Here is a 27085-nt window from a genome sequence, read left to right on the forward strand (position 1 = left end):
TCGTCCACAACTTCCTTCCTCACTCCTCTCCTACGCACATCACGCTCGAACCCCCTCGAATTTCCTCCCCTTCCCCCCTCCACCCTGCATCTCCCCCCCTCTCTTCTCTGATCCTCCTCCACCCCTGTCCCTCCCCTTATCTTCCTCCCCACCTCATCTATTCCTCCTGCAACCCTCACCTATCTAGGAGCTCTGCCCTACGCCCCCCCGTCTTTATGATTTTAATGTTTGTTGTAAAATGTTCCCTTCAAGTTTGTATTTGTTGCTCCCTCTCTCCTATATCCCTTTCTCAGTTACCAGTATATTAATTTGTGCCAGTGTTATAAAATTGTATTAAGTTGTTATCTTGTAAACCGGAGTGAAGGCATCCCACTATACTTCGGTATATAAAAGCCTCGAAATAAATAAATAAATATGTGTTACAGTCGACTGGTTCTCCAAAATGGCACACTTTGTAGCATTACCAGGATTACACTCTGCTACTGAATTAGCTAAACCTCTTCATTAAACACATCTTCCATCTTCATGGGATGCCCAAACATATCCTTTCCGACAGAGGAATGCAATTTACTGCAAAGTTTTGGAGAGCACTATGTCAGAAGTTTGACATTGCTTTAGATCTAACCTCTGCCTACCATCCTCAGAATAACGGTCAGACTGAGAGGATAAATAGGACGCTGAAACAATTTCTGCAATCCTATGTCAACTCTAGACAGAACGACTGGGCTGAACTACTGCCTTGGGCAGAATTTGCCATCAATTCACATCCTGCTTCTTCAACGGGGTCTTCCCCTTTCCAACTTGTCTATGGGAGACAACCTTTACCTCTGCTGCCTATTCCATTGACAGTAGGCTCTCCTGCTGCCCAGGCTACTGCAGCAGAATTATTTCAGCTTTGGGCAGCTCCAGGGAATCGAGAAGTGACTGTGAGAAAGACTGTGGCTGCCTTACCGGGGGTGCGGTGTCCAGGCGGCCCTGATGGAGTGCAGCTAAGCTCACTTATGATGTCATAATTGCGGGACAGAAGGGGCTTAAAATCTGCTCCTTGGAGATGGTATTTGCAGCACCAGGAAATTGAGAAGTGACTGTGAGAAAAGCTGTTGCTGCCTTACCGGGGGTGCAGTGTCCAGGTGGCCCCGACAGAGTGCAGCTGCGCCCACTTGTGATGTCATAGTTGCGGGATGGAAGGGGCTTAAAATCTGCTCCTTGTCAGTGCGTAGTTGATGCTGGCGCACTGCCGAAGACGCGCACACCAAAGAGGCACACGCAGCTTTTTCAGCTTCTTCAGATTCTTTGGATCTTTGGACTCCTTCCCGCTAAAATATTGGTGGAAAGGAACCTCTTCTCAAGTACTGGTGTCTCCGTTTGCGTTGGAACCAAGGTAAATTAACTAACTAGAACGTACACTATCCACTTCAGTATTGTTTTAAATGCCTCACTCAGCACGAAAGAGAAGGGCCAGAGAACGCCAGGCCTCAGACGTAATGGAGTCCATCTCTAAAGTGGGACTCATGGATATCCATGTACAACGAGGATTACAGAAAGGGGATGAAGGATCGCTGAATGTTAAGAGGGGAGAAGAGGAGCCCTCCGCATCTCTAGATCTTTTAACATCACTCTCCCCAAGTGAGATATCCCCTCTGGTGAACCCAACTGAGAAATGACAGCTGGCCCCAGGAGAGCTATACCCTACCGACAGGGTAAGGGGAAGCTCTTCCTTGAGGCAAGGAGGTCAGCTAGATAATCTCAGCCTTAAGTAACATCTTGGGTCCCGGTCAAGCTTCAATTGAGACTGTGGAAGAGGGTAATGGGGTAAGAGAGGATGGGGATCATATTATTCAGTTCAAACCTTTTGTTAAACCACAGGATTTTTCTCTTGAAAATATATGGGAGGCCATAAATGAAGTTAATAAAAATATGGGTGATCAAATGTTGATAATATTAAATACTGTATCATTAACAAAGAGGAATGTGGAGGATATAGAAACTGAAAATAAACTAGTGAAAAATGAATTAATGAAAGTAAAGGAAGAAATAGGAAAGTCCAGGGAAGTACAAACTATGATGATGAAGGAAAACCTGGTATTACAGCTCAAAATAGAAAAGTTGGAGAATGCAGCTAGGGTAAGGAATATACGGTGCATAAATTTCCCTAAATTATCTATGCTGACTCCATTGTTTCTATGGAGAAAATATTTAATGGAAAATTTAAATATCCCAGAAGCAACTTTACCCATAATATCTAAGTTGTTTTACTTACCTCCAATGAAAAAAATCAACAGTTGTTAGAGATATTGGTAATTTAAAAATAGAGGAATTAATTCATAAGGCTCCTCTTCAAGATAAAGTTTTAAATGTATCAGAATTACTTGAGCAAACAGATATAGAATCAGTAGTGCCATCAACATTAATAATATCTTTCATGTTAGAGTCCGATAAAGATTGGATTTTCAAAATATTCCTTTTAAATAGATTCAAGGAATTTATGGGGTGCAAGGTGCAATTATTCCCTGACTTAGCGCCAACACAGAGACGCAGAAAACAGTTTCTTGCTCTGAAGTCTCAAACACCACAAATGGGAATGCTTTTTATTCTGAAATATCCTTGCAAATGCCTGATAAATTGTGAAGGCAATACCTATGTATTCCTACAACCGGATCAGTTAACAAAATTTATCCAAAGTAAAATGAAGTCCGCCACCAGCTCCACCCCAAAACCCACCTAACATAGGGCCTCATTTTCTAAAGTATCGCAGGCCTGCGATACTTTAGGTAATGAGGGGTGGGAGGCCGAAAGGGGGGGGCGGTCCTGCGCTAGCCGGCAGCGATCGCACCGCCACGGTGCGATCGCTGCCGGTTTCGCACCCAATAGCGCCACTACAGAAGGTGTAGCTATTGGGCGCGAACTATTTATTTATTTATTTATTTTAAACGCTTTTCTATACCGTCGTTTAGTAGTATACCATCACAACGGTTTACAGACAGGCACATAAATAAGTCTGGTTAGGATTATAAATTAGCTAGTAGGTGCCAATAAATTTTCGGTTACATGATTCAAATAATATACACTATCTGGATCGTGGATTGGAAATTCTATTTATATGACTAATAGAATATCCATATATGAGATATACTGTACTCTCTTAAATTAATCTTTAGGTATGAGAAAAATAATAAAGGAGGGATAACTGCTATTTGTTAACTTTTAACTGTGTGTCGGAGTTCTTTTTCTTGTCTGTTAGTATTCCTTACTCCTCACTCTCACTGTGAAAAAGCTTTTTTGAAGAGCCATGTTTTTAAACTTTTTTTTAAAGAGTTTTAAATCTTTCATTAATCTTATTTTGAGTGGCATTGTGTTCCATAATATTGGACCGGCTAGGGATAGTGCTCACTAGGACACGAAAAGGGCCTTACCTTTTCGTCGTCCACAGTGTCTTCGCGGAGTCAGCCCCGGTGACGCCCCGATTCCTCCTCTTCCGGGGCCGACCACCCCCATTTTGGTATTGCATGCGATAAGGGACTTATCTCGTGCGATCCGTCTCGAAAATGAGGCCCATAGTCTTATGTGATATGACGTGATCTCCCTCAGTTTAAATATGTGTAATCCTAGTTAGTTGAGAAACTAGTTTGAAAAATAAATAATGTATAGGTATTGTGTACCTTGGATTCAACTGTGGGCTAAGCACAGGTAAATAGAGTTAATAAAATAAAACTAATTGGATTGGATTTAATATAAATTAAGGAATATGTAATCTTGATTTATCAATTGTTTAATTTAAAAAATTGTTTAAAGTGCTTGATGAAAGTAATATATGGAATAAGAAAAATTGGTATATTTGATTAGGTGAAAGAGGAAGGTAATATTTAGTCTTTAATTGAAGATTTAATGTTCCTTATAGTGTATATTTTACCATGAATTCTGTAACCTGTGATAAATTTAAGATAAATTATGCTTGAATTGTATTGTAAAATGAAGAAATATAAAATAAAAAAAAAAAAAAAAAGATTTATCTCAACTTTGGAGACTGACGAAGGAGCTCCTTTTTAAAGCAGGACAAAAGTCAAAGAGGACCTATGATGCCCATCATCAAAAGGCACCCCATTTCCAGCCAGGCAACAAGGTCTGGTTAAGCACAAAATACCTCTGACTCAAGCTCCCTTCTGCAAGATTTGCTCCTCGCTTTGTGGGACCTTTCGCCATCCTTCTGTGATTAGGAAATTTAACATACAGTCTCAAACTGCCTCCATCAATGAAGACACACAATGCATTTCATGTACCTCTACTAAAGCAAGTGATACATTCCGAGTTCTCCAGAAAAGAACAAGAGCCCACCAGCCTGGACACAGAAGATGACATTGAATATGCCGTAGACGACATCCTTGATGTACGTAAAAGAGGCAAGACATGGTAGTACATCATCTCCTGGGAGAACTATGGCCCAGAGGAAAACTCATGGGAACCACTGGCCAATATTACAGACAAGGAGATGCTACACCAATTCCACCAGGCACACCCTCGCAATCCCAGACCACCTAGAAGGGTACTTGGAGGGGGCCCTTTGAAGGGGGGTACTGTTGCGTCCGGTCGCAGACAGCTGCGACTGTGCTGCCTTTCCTCTTTCTCTCCCTTTTGTCTCTCTCTGGGCAAGATGGTTGTCTCCGGTGCTGAGTGCCGCAGGCCTCGGTGTTCTCAGACCTGCATGGGCATCCCCATCCGCCATGCTCACTCCTATGGCCTCCTAGGGCACGAGCATGCACATCTCTGACGCTCAAATGCACGTCATGGCGGGAACCTCGGGGGCGGCCCCACCGCATGACGTCAGTACCTACTGGTATATCTAGCCTCCATATCCGCTACCAATTTGAGTTAGCAAAGACTTTGGCTACTCTGCCTGCTCTAAACTGCTAGCTTAGACACCTCCATTCGCTAAGGGCCTCACTCCATCAAAAGCACTAGACACCCGCTCCTCGAGGGTCTCTCTCTTCCAACTCCCTTTGGGGTCCTCACTAACATAGACACCCGCTCCTTGGGGGTCTTTTCTCTTATTTCATTCCAGGATATTGGACCATTAGGTACTCGCTCCTCGAGGGCCTATCTACTTCATATCCTGCACCACAGACCTTCGGTCCCACCTTCTACCATCAGGAAGATGCCTTCACTCTGTGAATACCTCTACGAACTGGCGCTCCAACTCCACCCACCAGTCGCGGCATTACCCACACTGCAGGCTCCTGCCTATCATGAACATCTGGGTGAGACTACACGTCTGAGCCTGTTGAGCGTATTGGCACCTCATGGATCAGTGCCTTACCTTCCTGCTTACCATCTACTTACAGTAGTACAATAAAGACTCTATCCATTCTGTGTTTGCTAACTGTTCCAGCCTATCACAGTGGTTTCCCACAGAGCACCTCCCCGTGGGCGGAGTCATCTCTATTGCAACCAAGGGTCCACAATGCCTCAACCACAACACTTTTAGAGCACATCCTTTATATTAGTTAATTTATAAAGAGAAACTAGCCAGGCAGCTTCCCTTTGGAAATTACATTCAAAGTGCAATAAACGAACCCTCAGCTACTGGGCTTTACTTGTAAATTGCCCCCAAAACTATTCTCTCTCTTCCTGTTTCTATTCTATTTTATGCGTTTACTCCATTCTGACCTGTTCTTCTATCTGTTCTATTTTTTTTCTGTTCCATTCTTGCATCTATTCTATTCTAAAATTGTGCCTCCCTAACTATAATTTGTTTTGGAGGGGTGGGAAGGTGGAATGTTACCTGGGAGTATCCCCTTCCCCACTGAATGAGGCTCTCATTTAGGCTCAGCTTCCTGTCTGTTGATGTCAGGGGATTATAAATGCCCACTGTCAGGTATCTGTTGCCACCATCAGGGGTCAGGTGCCAGTTCATGATGTCAAAGATAGAAGAGGCGTCCCCACGTTCATTGAAGTACAGTTCTTCTCCCACTGGGTTCCGAAAGCGGACTCGCTTTAAGTGCTGGAGAATCTGGATCACAGCAAGGTGAACAAAAAAGGACAACTGAATATAATCAAGGACATCTGTCCAGTGACTCCTCCAGCACCCTTCCTGTCCTTATCATGCAGTGCTTTACAATGAAAACATCAGCCAATCAGAAGTCAGCATCCTTTTTGGTGGGGTACCCTCTTATTTCTATAAGTGTGTCTCATTCTAGCGACTGATTTCAGACAGTGTCTGTGCTGTAGAACAAACTATTCCTTTTTTAAATTTAAAAAGAAATTTTCATTGAATTTCAATTAATAGAATAACAATGAAATCTTACAGCAAAGCATTTTCACAAGACATTAAAACAAATCACTCACCTCTCTCCCCACTCCACACTTGTCATTTGTCTGCAGTTATTGGTTGGGAGGTCTGGGTTAAATGGTGGTGGGAACAGAATGAAGTGGTGGAGGGTCTAGGTGAACTGATAGAGGTGTCAGAGGAGTAGATTTTCAAAGCGCGTGCATCCATGTGCGCTACCTGGCGCGTACACATGGCCACGCAATTTTATAATTTGCTCGCGCTGGTGTGCGCATGTTATAAAATTGGGGGTCAGAGCATGCAAAGGGGTGCACATTTATGCAACCTGCGCACGCTGACGCCCGCAGCCTTCCCCAGTTCCCTCCCAGTCCACTCCAATTTAGCAGCGGCCTGGAAAGGAACTTCCCTACCCCCTATTCTAACTTTCCTACCCGTTCCCCTACCTTCCCACCTCCTAGCCCTATCCTAACCTTCCCCAAATCCTTATCTTACCTGTTGCACCCGCTTCGAGCAGGGCACAGGTTGCACACACCAGCACCCTGCTGGCACACGATCCCCTGGCACAGAGGCAAATGGCTGATGTGCCGGGGGCCTCTAGCCCCAACCTGCCCCCCAGACCGCCCCACCCCTTTCCCGAGGCCCCGAGATTTACACGCGTACCGGCTTTACGCGTTTGGCCGGGCTTTTGAAAATAGGCCCGGTGCGCATAAGGCCACCTACGGGCGTAAATCCTTGGGATTTACGCATGTAAGGTTTTTAAAATATGACCCTTATTGCACAACAATTGTTCTACAAGAACTGAGACTTGAGAGAGATTCTAATTTAGGAAACTTGACTGGCATGACAACTTGTACATGCATTGCTAAAGTAATAGTGTTTTAAATTAAAGGAATATTTACAGAAAAAAATATTTAATAGTGATTAGGAAGTTGATATTCAAACACTAGATAGCCAGATAATTCCTATTTAGCCAGCAATCTAGTGGCTGCTGAATATCCGGTTAAGTCATTTATCCGGCTATCTAGATAGCCAGATAATTTGTTGGTGGGAAATGTGTAGACTGGAGTGGCGCTACCTAGCTGGATAAGTTATCTGGTTGAGTAGCGATATTCAGCCTTAGTTGTAAAGTTATCCAGCTAAGTTAGACCTGCTCAATTTCTACAGTGTTCTCTCGTCCTAGCTTGATAGTACCCTGGTAGAGAGTCCATCAAGCTAGGGTGAGAGAACATTGTAGAAATCTCATCTTTGTGCGACTTTCCTCACTCAAATTTATATCAAATCCTCACTGATATGAACTGTGCTGTTCGTACATCTCATTGTGCATGTAAAACTGTCCCCAAAATCATAGACCACCACCAAAACCTCACTTTGAGTTACTAGATGACCCTTCTATAGGGTATACCACCTTCACAGAGCGGAAGGATGGAGGGCTGCCATCTCCAAAAAAAAAGCAGAGGGGTGGGTAAGAGTATATAAAATTACTGGTGAGGACATAGGCTATAGGTATTGCCAATTATTAGGCTTGTTCAATATTTGTTGATTGTTAATGTGGCTCGCGAGAATGAGCGCTACTACCTGGAGATAATACCCTTGTTCAATGTACATACACACTGTTAATGAGACTCCATCATTGCTCTGGGCTTCAACAGCAAGAGGAAATGTGGAAAAAAAAAAAGGATTTGCATTCACAAAAAAGCTAGGTGTAGCTTGCTTGTTACCGCGGTTACGTCCCCAAAACCAAATAAGCCGATACTTTACTTTCAGTGCATATCCAGCGTGGCTCTCTGCTTCGACGGCAGGGGAGAGGGTCTGGTGCTTCACTTTCAATGCACAGCTCTCTGCTTCAGTGGCAGGGGGAGTGTGGAGGGGGGGATCTGTATGTGGACAACGGCCAACAAGGTCTGAGTTGCGTGGTCTGAGTGGACAGAGGCATGGGTGTAGCCTGCTTAATGCTATCCCTAATTAAGCTAGATATTCACTTGGATGCGGTTCCGGCACTGCTTTCTACATTGGTGGTGGGGTGGAGGGGAAATGGAACTAAGGGGTACTAAAAGCCAGGCGTAACAAGTATAAGAAAAAAAAAAAGAGTGCATGGCTTGCTGGGCAGACTGGATGGGCCGTTTGGTCTTCTTCTGCCGTCATTTCTATGTTTCTATGTTTCTATATAGTGGTATATAAACCCTTGCACTGGCACTGAGGCGTCAATGTTTTATATATTGAGTGGTGGTATGGAATTGGCCATAGGCCCGAGTGTTACTTTTTTTTTCCAGTGTGCCATTTAACCAGTTATATTCTTTTAAATATAGCAGGTTAAATCCAAAGTTATATGGTCACATGCAATCGAATAACTTTAGGACTGCTCAGAGACAGGCCTAAAGTTATCTGGCTAATTTAGTCAGATACAGCTTAATATTGGCTAAATTAGTCAGATAATTTAGCTCCACCCTCTAACACTCCTGGAATGTCTCTTTTTTATCCAACTAAATGTTAGCCAGATAAGTGCCCTAGATATTCAAAAATAGGTATTTAACCAGATAACTCACAAGTTATCCAGCTAAATATCTTTGAATATTTATATCTTAGGACCCTAAGTTCAACCGATATTAGGAGTTTAACTTAGCTCCCTATATTTAGGGACTCAACTTCTTTTTTTTTTTTTTATCAGCCTCTATGTTACTATGATAAACTGAGATCTTCTCCTACATGGTGCAAATCATTACCTCACTCCTCTTTACATCAAAGTATTTATCGCAGAATCCATGCTGAGAATAAAATGTTTTTATCATTCTATCACAACACCAAAATCAGTGCGTTCATCATGACAGCTCTAGAATGGAACAGCTGATTATTCTTACTCTTCTGTTCTGCAAGAATGCACCACAATTCCAGAATAATGTAGACTTTATACAAATAGTTTTGAGATTTTGTTATCAAATGTCACTTTTGTGCCCAGACCATTTCCTATTGTTTGAGGAATCCAGTAACCAGTTCTTTCCAAGGTGACCTCTTTTATCCCCAATTTACTCAACTGCCATTGAGTCATAATATTAATAATGATTTCTCCCTTCCTCATGAAGTACACAATATGTAAATTAATTAGTACTACAATTATTATATTTGTTCACTTGTAGCACTATAAATACACTTGCATACACTATCATAGCTACAGTAGTTTAGTAAAAGCAGTCAGATGTGCTTTTCCATTTCTCACCTGCCAAGGCTGAACATCTCTAAAGCTGGAGCAGTTTCCTCTATCAGGGTTACAGGACAGCAGATTGTGCAGTGCATGAGCCAGTGCATAGACAGCATTGTAGGCAGAGTAACTGTACCGCATGTTATTCACATCATAGATGGAGCTTGGCAGGTCTTCCAGCCTCTCTGTGCCCATGCAGGGTTTCTTCTCCTCACTTGGACTCTTACCAGTTATATTAGGGCCCTCTTTCCACTCACACTCAAATACACTTTCCCAGAAGGGCTTGAGGAAGATGTCAGGAGAAGAGTCAGTGGGAAGATTCTTGTACTGAAAGTTGCTGAAAGAGGGGATGTACATGGAGTGGAATGTGACCCCAATGGTACCATTCAGCACCTCCCATAAGCGCCTGTTGAAGAACAATGGGGATATAATGAGACCTGGGCTGAAGATCCAGACCTTCCTCACCTGCCTCAGGGCCATCTCTTCTAAGACTGGTCCAATCTCTGTTGGGTATCCATACACAATGATAGCCTCTGCACTTGATGTACTTAAGATTTTCACCAGATTCCGAATCCTCATTGGGCTCCCATCTTTGCCAAGAGTTTCAGAGAAGGCCACGCAGACCTCCAAGCTGGCAAACTCTGTCATCAGTACCTGGGCTCCATGCAAACCATAGTCAGTAGAGGAGAACAGGATGCCCACCCAGGTCCAACCAAAATGAACCACTAATTGGACTATTAAGTAGATAATAGACTCGATGCTACTAATTGTCCTCAGGAAGGAAGGGAACTGGAGTTTCTCTCCCAGGACTGGCAGTGCTGATCCATAGCTGATCTGGACAAGAGCAAGAACAAAAATTGAAATGATGACTTCTAATATTTACAGAGGGAATACCAGATTTAAAAAATCTTCTAAATAGTTCTGAATGATTCTAAAGATTCTGCAGAAAGAGAGGCAAGGAGAGAGCTAAGGTGACTCATAGCACACTTACACAGAACTGAAGGGAAAAGCAGCATAGCAAGATTAAAGTGTTTAGGCTCTTCTGAAGCTTCTGGGTAATAGAGCACAAATGATTGTTAAGAGGTTTAGGGTAGCAGCTGTAAAGCTCCTTGCATACACAATATCACTCCAGTTACTGGTCTTTCCCACTTTTCATCTCTCTACATATACAATATCTATTAGAGGTTGATATTCAAAAGATCTAGGTGCCTAACTTAAGAAGTTAATCACCTAGATCTGGCAAAAAGAAACCTTTTGCTCTGAAATGCTAAATTTAGGTCCCTAAAAAGTGGATAGGGCCACAGGTGGGATCAGGTTAGGGAAATGAATTTAGGTACTTAGCACTGACTGCCAGCTCTAAGCACCTAACGTACCCCTGGATTCATCAAGCTGTGATAATTTTTTGTGGGAGAAGACCCATTATCTCGGGGTGTGTCACTGTAATAGTGGGGCCTCTCTCCTGAAAAAATATCATGGCTCTATGGTGCGCAGTTTTGTCTCATGGCCAAACACCGCGGGACAAAAGAACACGGTGAGCGGCTCTTTAATGTGATGGTGGCACCAACCTCAAAGGACCTCCATCATCTTAAAGTGCCAACAACTAAAAACAAAAAGTCTCACGGCAAAATGAGGAAGGTGACCAGGGGTCAGGGCTTACCCACAGTTGAACCTGGAGCTGCCACTCAAGGTGACCCCGAATCCCCAAAAGAAAAAAAGAAAGAAGAATGTGCACATGTGGTGATGACCCCTCAACCCCTTCCCCCTCTCCCAAGGTCAATAAAAGTTATTGGGGGTTCAGCCTCCATGTAGCCTGCGTCCAATCCCCGAACCTTGATCCAGTAACATGACTGAAGCAAGGTCAGGTTGGCGCCATTTTGAAAAATGGCGTAGACCTGGCCGAAAGTGAGGGGGCAGTCTGGCCTCATAGCTGGAATTGCATGGTGATTTTCTCTGACTGAGAAGAGAAGCTGTGCTAGGTCAGCTAGCACTAGAGATGTGAATCGTGTGATCGATCGTCTTAACGATCGATTTCGGCTGGGAGGGGGAGGGAATCGGATCGTCGCAGTTTGGGTTTTTTAAATATCGTGTAAATCGTGTAAATCGAAAACTGGCACACTAAAACATCCCTAAAACCCACCCCGACCCTTTAAAATAAATCCCCCACCCTCCCGAACCCCCCCAAAATGCCTTAAATTACCTGGGGTCCAGTGGGGGGGGAGGGGAAGGGGGAGGGCGGGAAAACCGGCACACTAAAACAACCCTAAAACCCACCCCGACCCTTTAAAATAAATCCCCACCCTCCCGAACCCCCCCAAAATGCCTTAAATTACCTGGGGTCCAGAGGAAGGGTCCCGGTGTGATCTTTTACTCTCGGACCTCTGTGCGTTGTAGAAATGGCGCCGGCGCCATTTTGTTTTTTTGTCCCCCGATGTCAGGAGCTTAGGAGATCGCTCCCGGACCCCCGCTGAACCCCCAGGGACTTTTGGCCAGCTTGGGGGGGCCTCCTGACCCCCACAAGACTTGCCAAAAGTCCAGCGGGGGTCCGGAACGATCTCCTACCGCGAATCGTTTTTCCGTACGGAAAAACGATTCGACTGCAGGAGGTCTTTCCGGACCTCCGCCGGACCCCCAGGGACTTTTGGCCAGCTTGGGGGGGCCTCCTGACCCCCACAAGACTTGCCAAAAGTCCAGCGGGGGTCCGGAACGACCTCCTGCAGTCGAATCATATTGCCGTACGGCCGGCACCATTTTGCATGGCCAAAAGTCCCTGGGGGTCCAGCGGGGGTCCGGAACGACCTCCTGCAGTCGAATTGTTTTTCCGTACGGAAAAACGATTTGCGGTAGGAGATCGCTCCCGGACCCCCGCTGGACTTTTGGAAAGTCTTGTGGGGGTCAGGAGGCCCCCCCAAGCTGGCCAAAAGTCCCTGGGGGTCCAGCGGGGTCCGGGAGCGATCTCCTACGCTCCTGACGTCGGAGGACAAAAAAACAAAATGGCGCCGGCGCTACCTTTGACCTGTCATATGACAGGTCAAAGGTAGCGCCGGCGCCATTTCTACAACGCACGGAGGTCCGAGAGTAAAAGATCACACCGGGACCCTTCCTCTGGACCCTAGGTAATTTAAGGCATTTTGGGGGGGTTCGGGAGGGTGGGGGATTTATTTTAAAGGGTCGGGGTGGGTTTTAGGGTTGTTTTAGTGTGCCGGTTTTCCCGCCCTCCCCTTCCCCCGCTTTACGATTTTTTAACGATAAATCGGGGGAATTGTTATTGTATCGCGGCTCTAACGATTTTTGACGATTTAAAATATATCGGACGATATTTTAAATCGTCAAAAAACGATTCACATCCCTAGCTAGCACTGACCACCATTTACCATTTAGGGTGTTGGGCTGGCTTGGAGAGAGATATTATTTTCAATGTCATCCATTTTTCTGGAGTGACAAAAATTCCTGCTTTTTTTAATTCCAATTACTTAGTCTCTAAGTGCAGTGGGCTTCACTGGGATGTTTAACAGGCTGAGTCTGTGCAGTCAAATGCCCAGGGAGTCTGCCTCTTTTCTGCTTACAAGCAAGCAGCTTCTGTGTGCACGCCACACGCATTAGTGCACAGCCAGGCAGCGTGACAGTGGGCAGTGGGCATTTTAAACAGACTTTACATTATTATTCAGTGGGTCTGTGCAGTCAAGCGCCCGGGAATCTCCCTCTTTTGTGCTTACAAGCAAGCAGCTTCTGTGTGCACGCCACACACAGTGCACAGCCAGGCAGCGTGACAGTGGGCAGTGGGCATTTCAAACAGACTTTACATTATTATTCAGTGGGTCTGTGCAATCAAGCGCCCGGGGAGTCTGCCTCTTTTGTGCTTACAAGCAAGCAGCTTCTGTGTACACGCCACACACATTAGTGCACAGCCAGGCAGCGTGACAGTGGGCAGTGGGCATTTTAAACAGACTGAACCTTATTATTATTCAGTGGGTCTGTGCAGTCAAGCGCCCGGGTAGTCTGCCTCTTTTGTGCTTACAAGCAAGCAGCTTCTGTGTGCACGCCACACACATTAGTGCACAGCCAGGCAGCGTGACAGTGGGCAGTGGGTATTTTAAACAGACTTTACATTATTATTCAGTGGGTCTGTGCAGTCAAGCGCCCGAGGAGTCTGCCTCTTTTGTGCTTACAAGCAGCTTCTGTGTGCACGCCACACACATTAGTGCACAGCCAGGCAGTGTGACAGTGGGCAGTGGGCATTTTAAACAGACTGAACCTTATTATTATTCAGTGGGTCTGTGCAGTCAAACGCCCGGGGAGTCTGCCTCTTTTCTGCTTACAAGCAAGCAGCTTCTGTCTGCATGCCACACACATTAGTGCACAGCCAGGCAGCATGACAGTGGGCAGTGGGCATTTTAAACAGACTTTACATTATTATTCAGTGGGTCTGTTGAGTCAAGCACCCGGGGAGTCTGCCTCTTTTGTGCTTACAAGCAAGCAGCTTCTGTGTGCACGCCACACACATTAGTGCACAGCCAGGCAGCATGACAGTGGGCAGTGGGCATTTTAAACAGACTTTACATTATTATTCAGTCGATATTTGCAGTCAAGCGCCCGGGGAGTCTGCCTCTTTTGTGCTTACAAGCAAGCAGCTTCTGTGTGCACGCCACACACATTAGTGCACAGCCAGGCAGCGTGACAGTGGGCAGTGGGCATTTTAAACAGACTGAACCTTATTATTGTGGGCAGTGTTACTACTCAGTGAAATAAAATCCATAATGTCAGGGAAAGAGAGATGCAATCGAGTCATTGGGACTGGCAGAGGAGGCACCCCAAAAGACACTAGTACAACACCACCAGTACAGCTAAAAAGGCAACTTTCGCAATCTAAACTCTTTGTAGGGGATGGCAGTTCCATGCCAAAAAAAATGAAATCTGACCATGATACATCGCCATCGCCACCACTTGTTTCTGGCCCTGTAGTTTTAAAGGAGAGGGAAGGGGAGGCAGAGTCATGCCCGACAAAATGTAGACACCCAAAAGCAGCAGGGGGAGCGAAATCTTGACTAACACTTAGCGTTCACAAGGTAGCGCAGTCACTGTTAGCTTCTGATTCAGATGAAGAATCTTCTTGTGTGGGATTCTCATCAGAAACGGAAGAAGTAATAGCTGACGAATCTTCAGTAGAATCAGTTAGTTCTGTCTTAGCCTCCAGAAATGTGCAGCAGGGGAGAGATGACAGTGATATCGAGGAAGAGGAAGAGCAGTCAGTACAGGCACAGAGGGTGACTGATGCCCCCTCTGGCATTGCTTCTCAGGGTGCACCCACTACCTCAACTACAGTGCCAGCATCCACCCCCAAGGTGTTAGAGAGGGGAGGATCACGAAAGACATCTCTGATCTGGAAACACTTTAAAGTGAAGGAAGACCCGCGTTATGCTCGGTGTAATTACTGTGCCAGGGATATTAGCAGAGGCAAGCAAATGGGACATCTTTCTAATTTTGGCATTAACCATCATATGAAGAGTCAACACCCAAAAAGATTACTGCCATCTGGGGATGGTGGCAGTTCCAGTCGGGGGACCCCTTCCAACCAGTGTGCAGTGGTAGGAAAGCAGCAGAGTCAGCCCACGCCCTCATCCCCTTCTAGCAGTCAGGCGGCAGGCCAGCAACCCCCTAACATGTGGCAGAAGTGACAATCCACCATGGAGGAAATGGGGTGGAGTGCGGTTACGCTATCCCGGGGTAGGAGGCAGGCAGCCTCAAAAGTTGTAACCAGGAGCATTGGGGAAATGATTGCCCTTGATGACCAGCCCTTGCAGCTAGTGCAGAATGTGGGTTTCAAGCGTTTTTTGAAGGTCGTACTTCCAAATTACAAAATCCCGTGCAGAACCACATTTAGTAGAAAGGTCATCCCCTGCCTGTACAAGCAGTGTCGCAGTCACATTCAAGCACTGCTAGCTAAGGCAGACGGAAGAGTGCATTTCACCTGTGATATCTGGACCGCCATGAATGCTGCACACTCTTACCTCTCTCTGACAGCACACTGGTGGGACATGGCTGAGGCAGGGGCAGCCTGCAGCTCTATTACTGAAGAAGTATCAGGGTGGAGGTGGGCTTTGCTGCACACCCACCTGACGGACCAGGCCCATACCGCAGCCAATATTCTAGCATGCATCAGAAAGATGCTGGAGGGCTGGCAACTACACCAGCGAGACAGGAAAACGCAGGCAGGTTTCTTTGTCACAGACAATGGTGCAAACATGGTTAAGGCAATAACCGATGAGCGGTTTAAGAACATCCGATGTTTTGCACACACTCTGCACCTGGTAGTGAAGTCAGCTCTGGGCCTGGAGTCCAATGACAAGGAGAATGAATACCTGCATAGCTTAATACAGAAGTGCAGGAACATAGCAGCACACTTCCACAGAAGTGTCAAGGCGGGGCAGGTTCTCCGACAAAAGCAGACTGATTTGGATATGCCTCACAAGCGTCTCATTCAAGACATTGCTACCCGGTGGAATTCCACCTTTATGATGCTGGAGAGGTTACTGGAGCTGCAGACACCCCTTCATGAACTTTCTGGTAGAATGGACATTGGTGTGCAGAATCCCCTAGGGCATCATGATTGGTTTGTCATGAGTCAGCTGGTGAAAATCCTGCAGCCCTTCAAAAATGTCACGAAGGAGCTGAGTTCCAGAAGTGCCACCTTGGCTGACATCATCCCTATAGTAAATTTCCTGGATAAACATTTGGAGGCCTTTAAATGGGAAGACGGAATGACTGCTGTGGTGCTGCAGTGTCTGGACATTTTGCAGCAGCAGGTGAAAGACAGATTAAGGCCTTTAACAGACGACCGCACATACATGCTCGCCTCTGTCTGTGATCCCCGTGTGAAAGGTAAACTTGCCCTACAGACCAATTGTTTGTCATTTGTGAAGGAGCTGCTGTTAGCAAAGGTCCGTGAACAGGAGCGCCATAGGCGGAGACAGATTAGGCTTGAAGCAGAGGTGGAAACAGCAGGCACGTCAAAAAGTTGTGCTGCTAGCCCAAGCAGGAGCAGCCCTGTGTCAGTGACAGTTAGTACCTCCTCATCCACGTCAGAACACCCAAGGCATGTTGGCCATAAAGATTCATCAGTTGTGCTACGGGTGAGAGAGAAAGCAGCTGGATTGAGTGACTCAGAGCCCGCCCAAGCACAGGAGGAGACAGCAGCACAGCTGTCTGTGACACGGTATCTCTCAGAGCCGATAGAGAAAATGCAGACAGATCCGCTGGCATATTGGGCACACAAGTCCACTGTCTGGCCACACCTAGCCAAAGTGGCTCAGCGATATCTGTCATGTCCACTAACCAGTGTGCCCAGTGAACATGTCTTTTCAATGACAGGGGATATCATGAGCCCTCACCGCTCAAGGCTGGCACCAGAGTTGATGGAAATGCTAGTGTTTTTGAAAGTAAACCTGCCTTTGCTTGGGTTTCCAAATTTTCCCTGTCAATGGCAAGATGAATAAAAGCAATTCAAAGCCTTGCAGCAACTCCAATTGCCTCCTATGCTCCAGATAATATAAGCACTACAGCACATGTACCTGACATGAATCGCTGTGCCTGACCGTCAACTGTCCAGGCCTTGGGTTCCTACAAGTCTTTGACCTCGATTGCTGTGCCTGTTCATCCAGGCCTTGTGTTCGTACAAGTGTTTGACTTCGATTGCTGTGCCTGTTCATCCAGGCCTTGTGTCCCTAGGTGGGATTGACCTCTGTCCGCGACTGCTTTGCCTGTCAGTCCAGGCCTTGTGTTCGTACAAGTGTTTGACCTCGATTGCTGTGCCTGTTCATCCAGGCCTTGTGTTCCTACAAGTGTTTGACCTCGATTGCTGTGCCTGTTCATCCAGGCCTTGGGTTCCTACCAGTGTTTGACCTCGATTGCTGTGCCTGTTCATCCAGGCCTTATGTTTGTACAAGTGTTTGACTTCGATTGCTGTGCCTGTTCATCTAGGCCTTGTGTCCCTAGGTGGGATTGACCTCTGTCCTCGACTGCTTTGCCTGTCAGTCCGGGCCTTGTGTTCGTACAAGTGTTTGACCTCGATTGCTGTGCCTGTTCATCCAGGCCTTGTGTTCCTACAAGTGTTTGACCTCAATTGCTGTGCCTGTTCATCCAGGCCTTGTTTTCCTACAAGTGTTTGACCTCGATTGCTGTGCCTGTTCATCCAGGCCTTGTGTCCCTAGGTGGGATTGACCTCTGTCCTCAACTGCTTTGCCTCTCAGTATTCATAGCAGAACAGCAATAAAGCAATAAAACACACTTCCTTTAAAAAAACCCATTTAGCATAGCATCAACCCTTTTCTCTTTTTCCCTTTAGCATAGGGATTAGCCCTTAGTCCATCCTTTTCATAAAAAATAGGTTTCAATACCCATGAATTATTTTACATCTTCTTCCTTGGTCAAATCAAGTATTTCCCCAAACTTAAAATCCATGATTCCTCCTAGGTGGCTAAGTAGCACTTCCTGGGAGTTTATTCTGCATCTCCTGGAGCTATGGTTCTGCAGGACACTAACTGCAAGGAAGGAGAGAGAATTCTTCACCCTGGGTTCACTCCAGCTTCCCACCAAACTCTTGCCAAAGGCCCTTGTGCATCAGCTTATATTGTACCCATACACTCTTCCCCTATAGGTCCTCTCTCATAACACCAATTAAAAAGACATACCACCCCTTTAATAAACTTCTTGCCACAATAATGCATCACTCAACCCCAAAAGCAAAGTGAATTCCTCCCCACCTCCTGCTGAATTTCTCCAAAGACCCATCTAGTGATTAGGCCTTTTGTAGGGGTCCCGTCATACAAATAATATTATCATTACAGGAAATCCCATGAAATTAATGAACAGAAGATTTAAAACAAATATAAGAACGTATTGTTTTCAGTCAACACACATTTGAATTGTGGAACCTCTTGCCAGAGAATGTATTTAAGTCTAGTACCTTAGTAGGTACTTTGCGAACTTGCCAGGTACTTGTGACTTGGATTGGCCACTGTTGGAGATAGGATACTGGGCTTGATGGACCTTTGGTCTAAACCAGTATGGCATATCTTATATTCTTATATTCTGAGTTTTTAAAAAAAGTTTTCGACACGTGTCTGGAGGACTCATCCATTAACAATTAATAGCTAGACAGAATTAGAGACTGCAACAGGGAATGTATATCCTCATTTTGAATCTGCTGGGTACTTCCACGTAAGCTTATTTGGCCACTGTCAAAGATAGGATATTACCCTCGATGTGTCATTGATCTGACCCAGCATGCCACATCTTTTATGTTCTTAGCAGTAGCATATTTGGCAATATTTCCTAAATCCAATATTCTGGGACATGAATATGATTATCATGCAATTCTTCATAACAAGGTAGTCTATTCTTGCCTCTGGATTTTCAAGTATGTTCCTGGGAATTAGTTTTTAAGTCACGGTATCCAAATATCATGCTTTTGTGTGATTTGTGAGTAAGAAATTGAATTGCTATGGCTGTGTAATCTGTAATTTTACTCATTACATTTGAGCTGTCTACCCAGGGGATCATTGGCCATGTGCTAAGGCTGAAGAAGATACGGTTGAATATGTCATCAACAATGATTTTAATGAACATTTAGCCAATGCTTTAAGGAATTACCATGTCCCTGACTTTTGGGATAGCTATGCTGATATAATCCTTGAATTTAGGCCTTTGATTGGACCTCAATTGAAATATATCATTGTTTGTCTCTATAGAAGCCACCCACTTTAAATCCAGTAATGACCTGGTGTCACCGTCTTAATACAAAAGTATGATTGCATGTAATCTGATATGTGTTCTTTACCTTTAGGAGGAGTATCCAGGGGATCATAAGTTGTTCCTTGATGAACATGATGATAGCATTAATGAGGCACTCATAGATTAATATTATGATGGATATGTCAATTTTTTGGCAGATGATTTCATTGCAAATCATATTAACTGTCGGTGTAGGAATTTGCATGGTCCACAGCTGCAAGATATGATTTTTTAACCTGGACTGTTGATGGGAACTTTTGATTTAGATTAGAAATTAACTTAGAAATGAATGAATAAAGAAGAGATTAAAACCACAAGGAAAAAAGATGTGAAAGAATTTGGAGTATTTGGTTTTCTTATATTGAAGCATAGAACATGACAACAGATAATGGCACCGGCCGTACGGCAACACGATTCGAGTGCAGGAGGTCATTCCCGGACCCCCGCTGGACTTTTGGCAAGTCTTGTGGGGGTCAGGAGGCCCCCCCAAGCTGGCCAAAAGTCCCTGGGGTCCAGCGGGGGTCCGGGAGCGATCTCCTATGCTCGTGACGTCGGGGGACAGGAACCAAAATGGCGCCGGTGCCATTTCTATCAACGCACCCGTGGCCCGAGAGTGGAACATCACACCGGGACCCCCCCACTGGACCCCAGGTAATTTAAGACATTTTGGGGGGGTTTGGGAGGGTGGGGGATTTATTTTAAAGGGTCGGGTGGGTTTTAGGGTTGTTTTAGTGTGCCCGGGAGTGGAAGATCACACCGGGACACCCCCACTGGACCCCAGGTAATGTAAGACATTTTGGGGGGGTTCGGGAGGGTGGGGGATTTATTTTAAAGGGTCGGGGTGGGTTTTAGGGTTGCTATAGTGTGCCGGTTTTCCCGCCCTCCCCCTATTTATGATTTACACGATATTTAAAAAAACAAAACTGCAACGATCCAATTCCCTCCCCCCCCCCCCCCCCCCAGCCGAAATCGATCGTTAAGACGATCGATCACACGATTCACATCTCTGCCTAGGATTGAGGAACAAGGATCTACTTTTTAGGATCTGCCGGGTATTTGCAGCTTGACTTTGCTACTATTGGAGACAGGATGCTGGGCTTGAGGAACATTTAGTCTGACTCAACATACACATCATATGTCCTTTTGTTCTACATAAATAAATAGGCCAGAGGATGGAAATGTGAAAATGTCAGTCCCTGAAGTATCCACCTATCAATTTGTCTATCTCATCTATATTGCTATAGTACCTCTCTTTCTCTATGTATCTCCAAACTACTTGTGAGTCGTCATGCTATTATTTTGATATTTTTTATGGATGTTATGTTGTACCCTGCTTTGAACTGTAGAAAATTTGGGCTACATATTTTTTAAATAAATAAGCTAATTTTATTTCTCTCTAGTGTCTAAATATATAAGTCTATCCGTACAGTATCTCATTTGCTGTTTGTCTCTCTGAAACACCCCTCACTCTGATCTGAAGTGGCTCTGGCATAGCTTCTGGCAACATGCTGCTTCAAGGACCCTGGCTAGAACTTCTTATACCTTTGGACTTCCTTTATAGGTCCTCTAGCTAGGACTTGCTGTGGAGCTGGCTGATGACATCATAGCATGCATGAGTATATAAGGAAATCTCCTGCGACCAGACAGAGCCTCAGCAAAAAGTCCTCCTGCTTGTCGCAGTGTGTGTTACTAGCATTCCTGCCTTGTGCCTGACACTGCCTTGTCCAAGTCCTGCTCCTTCCCTTGTCTATCTCCTACTTCTGTCCTGCCCTATTCCAGCCTGACCTTGCCTTGCCTCCGTAATCTCCTTACCTCCCTTCCTTGTCTCTGCTTCCTGCCTTTCTTCTGTTCCCTTGTTCTTTGACCTGATTCCCTATGCTTGCCCCTGCTTGTTTTTTGGACTTCGTCTCTTCACTGCCTGCCCTGTCTTCAGCCTGGAACTCCATTTATGCTTCTACGCTTGTACGTTGCATGCCTCAACCCTTGCCTGGTAACTGCCTCTGCTTGAACACCTCCTGCCTTGACTTTTGCCTGCACCATGTCTTTGCCATCATGCTGCCTGCTCTGACTTTTGGCCTGCCACTGGACTTCGGCTCATTGGGACCTCGCCTAAATCTTTCCGGCCCCCACACCTAAGGGCTTATCCTGTGGGGATGGGGTTGGTAAAGGTGAAGTCTAGCTCCTCTTCCTGAGTATATCTACCTACTTATGGTGTGCAATTAGTAGGTTCACTTTCTAATCAGTCCCAATTATGTCTCAATGCAAGGGCTCACCGAACATGACATTGCAATTCTCTTTCTCTCTCTCTCTGTTTCAATATCCAATACCTGAGGTATCCTCTGTAGTCCCAAAATCCTCGCTATTTGAATGGACACAGAAGAAGGGACATCTCCCAGGAAGGCTGCCATCTTGATTGCCGGCTGATACCTGTAATTGGGCACAGTGGTTTTCTGTCCTGACAGCGTCCACATGACTCCTTGGGTTGCCATGGCTTCTGTGTAACAGGAGTCAAAGATCCTGAAGCCCAGGGTCACATTGGGTAATATCTTTGGATCTTGGTTGATCTCTTCTGTGGCAAAGACCATGGCAAGGGCACATTGATACCTCTCTGGATGGAATCTGGGGGAAAAAATGGTTCTCATCTGTAGAAAATTCATCAAACCGTAAGTAATAAGTTATTTGGTAGAAATGATACTTTTATTAGTTCAGTGACTGTTCTATTATATAAGCTTTATGTATTGATAAGGTCATTTCATCAGGCCTTGCTTGAATTAATGGTCCTTAATAGACCCAAAAGGTTTCATCCTAAGACATGTCCTGAAAGCTGAATCTTAACACACTGCCTGAGGAGTCACAAAAACTTAAATCATAACCGAAAATATTTTACCTTTACTCGGTCAATGTATTTGTATTCTTTAAACATGTATTGTTTACAGGATAACAATACTCTGTCTTCTGAAATATTATGTACTACAACTACACACTTGTACTATAACAACATTTTTTCAGTTCTACTTTGAACACGATTACTTAAATAGCATTAGTACTAGCTAGAAAAATCAAACTATCCACTTGCTTGTTTCTTGGCTTAATTACTTTCCCCTCTTCATATTCTTAGGTTCCCAATTTTATCACAATTTCAAAGACTTATATGGAGGTTGTGCATATAAAATGTATGCATATATGCATAATTAGCTGGTATTGTCAGAAAGCATTTTCAGAATGACGGAAGTATGTGCATAATGTTGTCATTTGGAAAAATATGTGCGAACAAAGAGGGTGTGTTGAGGACATTCCAGGGCAGGGTTTGGAATTAGAGGCAAAAGTAAGTATTTTGTAAACTGAGTACATGTATATGTCATCAAATATATAGAGATGCTCTTACAACCTCCATTTAAGGCTCTAATTTCGAACATCACTGTTTTAGCAGCTGATGCTTAGGGGCGGATTTTAAGAGCCCTGCTCGCCTAAATCCGCCCAAATCCAGGCGGATTTAGGCGAGCAAAGCCCTGCGCGCCGGTGAGCCTATTTTACATAGGCCTACTGGCGCGCGCAGAGCCCCGGGACTCACGTAAGTCCCGGGGTTTTCTGAGGGGGGCGTGTCGGGGGCGGGCCCGAACCGCGCAGCGTTTTAGGGGCGTGTCGGGAGCGTACCGGGGGCGGGCCCGGGGGTGTGGCTACGGCCCGGGGCGGTCCTGGGGCGTGTCCGCGCCCTCCGGACCCGCCCCCAGGTCACGTCACGGTGTGCTAGCGGCCCGCTGGCGCGCGGGGATTTACGTCTCCCTCCGGGAGGCGTAAATCCCCCTACAAAGGTAAGGGGAGGGTTTAGACAGGGCCGGGAGGGTGGGTTAGGTAGGGGAAGGGAGGGGAAGGTGAGGGGAGGGCAAAAGAAAGTTCCCTCCGAGGCCGCTCCGATTTCGGAGCGGCCTCGGAGGGAACGGGGGTAGGCTGCGCGGCTCGGCGCGCGCCGGCTATACGGAATTGATAGCCTTGCGCGCGCCGATCCAGGATTTTAGCGGATACGCGCGGCTACGCGCGTATCTACTAAAATCCCGCGTACTTTTGCTGGGGCCTGATGCGCCAGCAAAAGTACACCAAATCGCGCGGTTTGAAAATCTACCCCTGAGGGGAAGTGCAGCAAATGCAAAACCCCCCCCCCCCCATGAGTTTGTTTTCTTTTCTGCCCATATTCTTCCTGTGAAGTGGACCCCCTGGCAGGTCTTTGCTCCTCCAAGCTCTAGAGCGTCTTTCCTTTCAGTAAAGCCAAGTGCACAGGGACTAGGATATTGCTAAAAAGTAAACCGTTTGCTCTTGAAAAACCGCTGCTTGAGGCGAGGGATGAGATAGTCCTTCCCTCCCCCCCCCTCGCCCCCGAAGACACAGATTGGTCAAATCATCAAGGGTGGGGAGGGGGTGTCACCTTGGAGTCTGCCCCTTTCAGTGATTTCAAATGCTGCAGAAGGAGGAAAGCAGGGGTCAGAGTTCCTAGAGGAGTGGCATCTAGTGTCAATGATAATGTTTCTAGGAAGCTGACAACCCTGCCATACTCCCGGGAAGCCTAGGACCTGCCTCCCATGTTTCCCCAGGATTTGCCTCCTGGAGAAATGGGAGATGGGTGAAAGGTGCAGGTCTGTGAGTGGTGCACTCTCTGCAGGTTGGTGCAGATAGAGCCTTGCTCCCCCTCTCTTCCAGCCCCCACCACACACAATTAAAAATTATGCATTTAAAATAATAGATTTTCTTTGATAAAGGACTTTCATCGACTTTTGAGGTAAAAAAAATATCACAACGTATATATTATTTTTTACATGCACTGCTGTGGTGCCAATCAGAAGACCCTGAAAAAAAGACACTTGCAAGCCATTTGGTATTATGCTTTTGTAAAGTGTGTTCGATGTGGACTTGGCCCTCAGAAAGCCATGAATAAACTGCGGCTCACGAAAGTCTTTGTATACTGTGCTGAACTAAGGGTGCAAATGGGTATTCGGAGGAAATAGTTAGAGGACTCACAGTTATGATGCTGTAGCTGCATTCTGTTGTAAGAGAGATAGAATTGACAACTTCGAACACTGTATTGTATCTATTTGTGCATAATAAAGTTGAAAATTTGTATCCTCTTTCCTCCCAACACACATACACAAATTACTTGTCCAGACTTTATTTGGTGGGAGTGAGAATCAATGAGGCTCCCCCTTCAGGAAGACAGTTTCAGTTAACTCTGTTTCCTGGCAGCTGCTGTGGGTGTTAGAGAGCATTTGAGGCCTGGAAGATCAGCTGGCAGAAGCGCTGGCTGTCAGTGGGTTTGACAGCAGATGCTTAATTTTACCATTGTCGGTTGTCGAACCCACTGATAGAAACGGGTTCGGAAAACGGACGCCGGCAAAATTGGGCGTCCGCAGGCAGATTTTTTTTTTTTTAAATTTTTGGGACCTCTGACTTAATATCGCTATGATATTAAGTCAGAGGGTGTACAGAAAAGCAGTTTTTTCTGCTTTTCTGTACACTTCGGTGCGGGCCGAAATTAACTCCTGCCTTTGGGCATGCATTAATTTCTGAAAGTAAAATGTGCGGCTTGGCTGCACATTTTACTTTCTGTATCGCGTGGGACTAACTAATAGGCTCATCAACATGCATTAGGGGTGATAGCGCATGTTGAGGGCACTATTAGGGGTGATAGCGCGTGGAAAACGCACGTCCAAACGGGAGCTAACGGTGCGCTCGGCCTGAATGATCTTAATGCACACCTCCTGTTTGATGCTTGGCCATGCGTTTCTTACTGAAGCTCCTTTGTAGATATATATATATGTGTGGGTATATGTGTGTGTGTGTGTGTGTAGTACTGACCCTAAAAGTGGTTGAGTAAGAATCTACATAGCAATCAAAAGAAAAACAACACACAAGATATTTTCCAAATTATAAATTTCTTGGTAATTTTCAGAGATGCGCGTGTAAAAATGAGCAAATATATGCATCAGTAGCCTGTGCTCGTGTAATCATTGTTTTATAAAAGTAGACACTCAGTACATAGACTTCAAATTTTGTGTATACATAGGTGCGTAAAAAGGCAGCAGTGTAAGAGCATTCTGGGACAGGACCGACAGTTAAGTGCGTAAGATGCTATTGTAAAAGACACTTATGCAAGTACATTTGGCAGCTTACACCTGCCAGATGTTGATGATTATTTATGTTTTCAATAAAAAAAATTAAAACATAAAATATGTAGGAAAGTACACCATACAAAGCATTGAATGTAGTCACGTATAAGCATATGCTGTGGGGCAGAGATACACGTGTTTTATCATACGTGTGAATATGATATGTGTAGGTTATAAAATAGTAGCACAGATCTCCATGCAGCCATATATGCGCATATATGCCATCGCTCGGAGTTCTTCGAATGTTATCCTCTATATGTATTGAACATAACATTTTAAAACTATGTACAACAATTATTTTTTAACAGTAGAAGGAAAAGGAAGCACTAGGGGATCAGAAGCCTGAGAAGGAGCGGTCCTGAAGGGCTCGGGGGATATGGTGCTCAGGTGGCGGATACAGGGCTACCAGTTCAAGAGCAGTTGCTGGTCATTCCTGAATGGCAACCATGTGCTCCGCCAGGGCAGCTGAACCCCTGAGGTCAGCACACATGCCAGCCACATTTTGGCACAGCCATTCCAGAGCTATACCACAGCGCCATGAGAGCTGAGCTATGCCAGAGAAGCAGGTGCTCCTTGCACAGAGCCAGCCTCAGGAGCTGCGGGTGGCTCCAGAGTGTCAGTGCCAACCTGTGACACAGCATGCTGGCCTTCCTCCTCCTCCTCTAATGGAGGCCTCCAACTGGACCTTCATCTTCAGGTCCTGGGGCAAAAAGAGATGTGGCCCCTATGGGAAGGAACAACTGAAAGGGGTGCTGGCTGGTGACTTATGCTGTAGTGGAGCCAGGAGATGGCAGGATTGGGTGAAGGCCAGATGGTTGCGGTGATGCCGGTGTAGCAGCTGAAGCAGGATGAGGGACCTGGTCCTCCTCCTTCGCAGATTAGCTACTGGTATCTGCAGAAAGAGAAATATGTGAGGGTTAAGTAAGGAAATGGTGTGAAAGGCAGTGTGAACCAGAGGTGGATGAAAGTTGTGAGTTTGTGGGCTAAGTGAGGGTTAGATTTAAGAGGAGGGTTTGTGGCAAGGAGTGTGAAGGAAGTAGTAGGATATTGCTCAATTATCTTGGATTAGGAGGCTGTACCTAAGTCAGGGCTTCACAAACATGTGCTGTGAGACTCAGTATATGCAAATTTATCTCATGCATATTCATTGTGGATAAACTGAAAACCTGACTGGCTGTGGGGTCCCCAGGGCAGGTTTGGGAAGCCCTGACCTAAGTACTACAAGAGCATGAGCCTTCTATAAGGCTGGCATTAACAGCATGGTCACAACAAAGGTGGAGACCCGAGTTGCATGGCTCTGTGAAGGGCTGGTTTTGGGAAGCTGGTGATGATTAGGCCACTTAGCAAAGTGACTTTGAGGGAGTGGGGAAAATGTGTTACAATGGTCAAAGTGCTGAGAGTCCCTGTAGAAAATAACAATAAGCAATGAGTTGGATATTTGAGCCCTGCCCATCTGAAAGCCTAATGTAAGTCCTGGTCCATCGGGGCCACCTCCTCAGCTCTGGGGTGCATGGGGTGAACCCACCCAGAGGGAGGAAAAACAAAATCTCTCTTGGGCCATAGGCTGGACACAGGATAACTTGCAGGGCCAAGGACACACAAGCCTGCCTTCGCTACCAAATAAGTCTATTTTCTACCCTGAACAACTGTGCTCCAAATCAGAAAAAAATA

The 27085-nt window shown here is 45.6% G+C and overlaps 1 protein-coding gene across 1 annotated transcript in view; it reads right to left on the reverse strand.

Annotated features, from left to right (window-relative positions):
- LOC115098460 (extracellular calcium-sensing receptor-like) overlaps positions 1-21844 on the reverse strand; it is a 42760-nt gene extending 20916 nt beyond the window's left edge. Inside the window, exons 1-3 of the mRNA XM_029614958.1 lie at positions 21587-21844; positions 9492-10307; positions 5777-6004 (exon numbers count right to left, since the gene is read on the reverse strand). Coding sequence (XP_029470818.1) covers positions 5777-6004; positions 9492-10307; positions 21587-21844 — 1302 coding nt within the window. The remainder of the gene's footprint in view (positions 1-5776; positions 6005-9491; positions 10308-21586) is intronic.
- Between the last annotated feature and the right edge of the window lie 5241 nt (positions 21845-27085).

Source organism: Rhinatrema bivittatum, chromosome 1 (assembly GCF_901001135.1).
Source record: "Rhinatrema bivittatum chromosome 1, aRhiBiv1.1, whole genome shotgun sequence".
NCBI lineage: Eukaryota > Metazoa > Chordata > Amphibia > Gymnophiona > Rhinatrematidae > Rhinatrema > Rhinatrema bivittatum.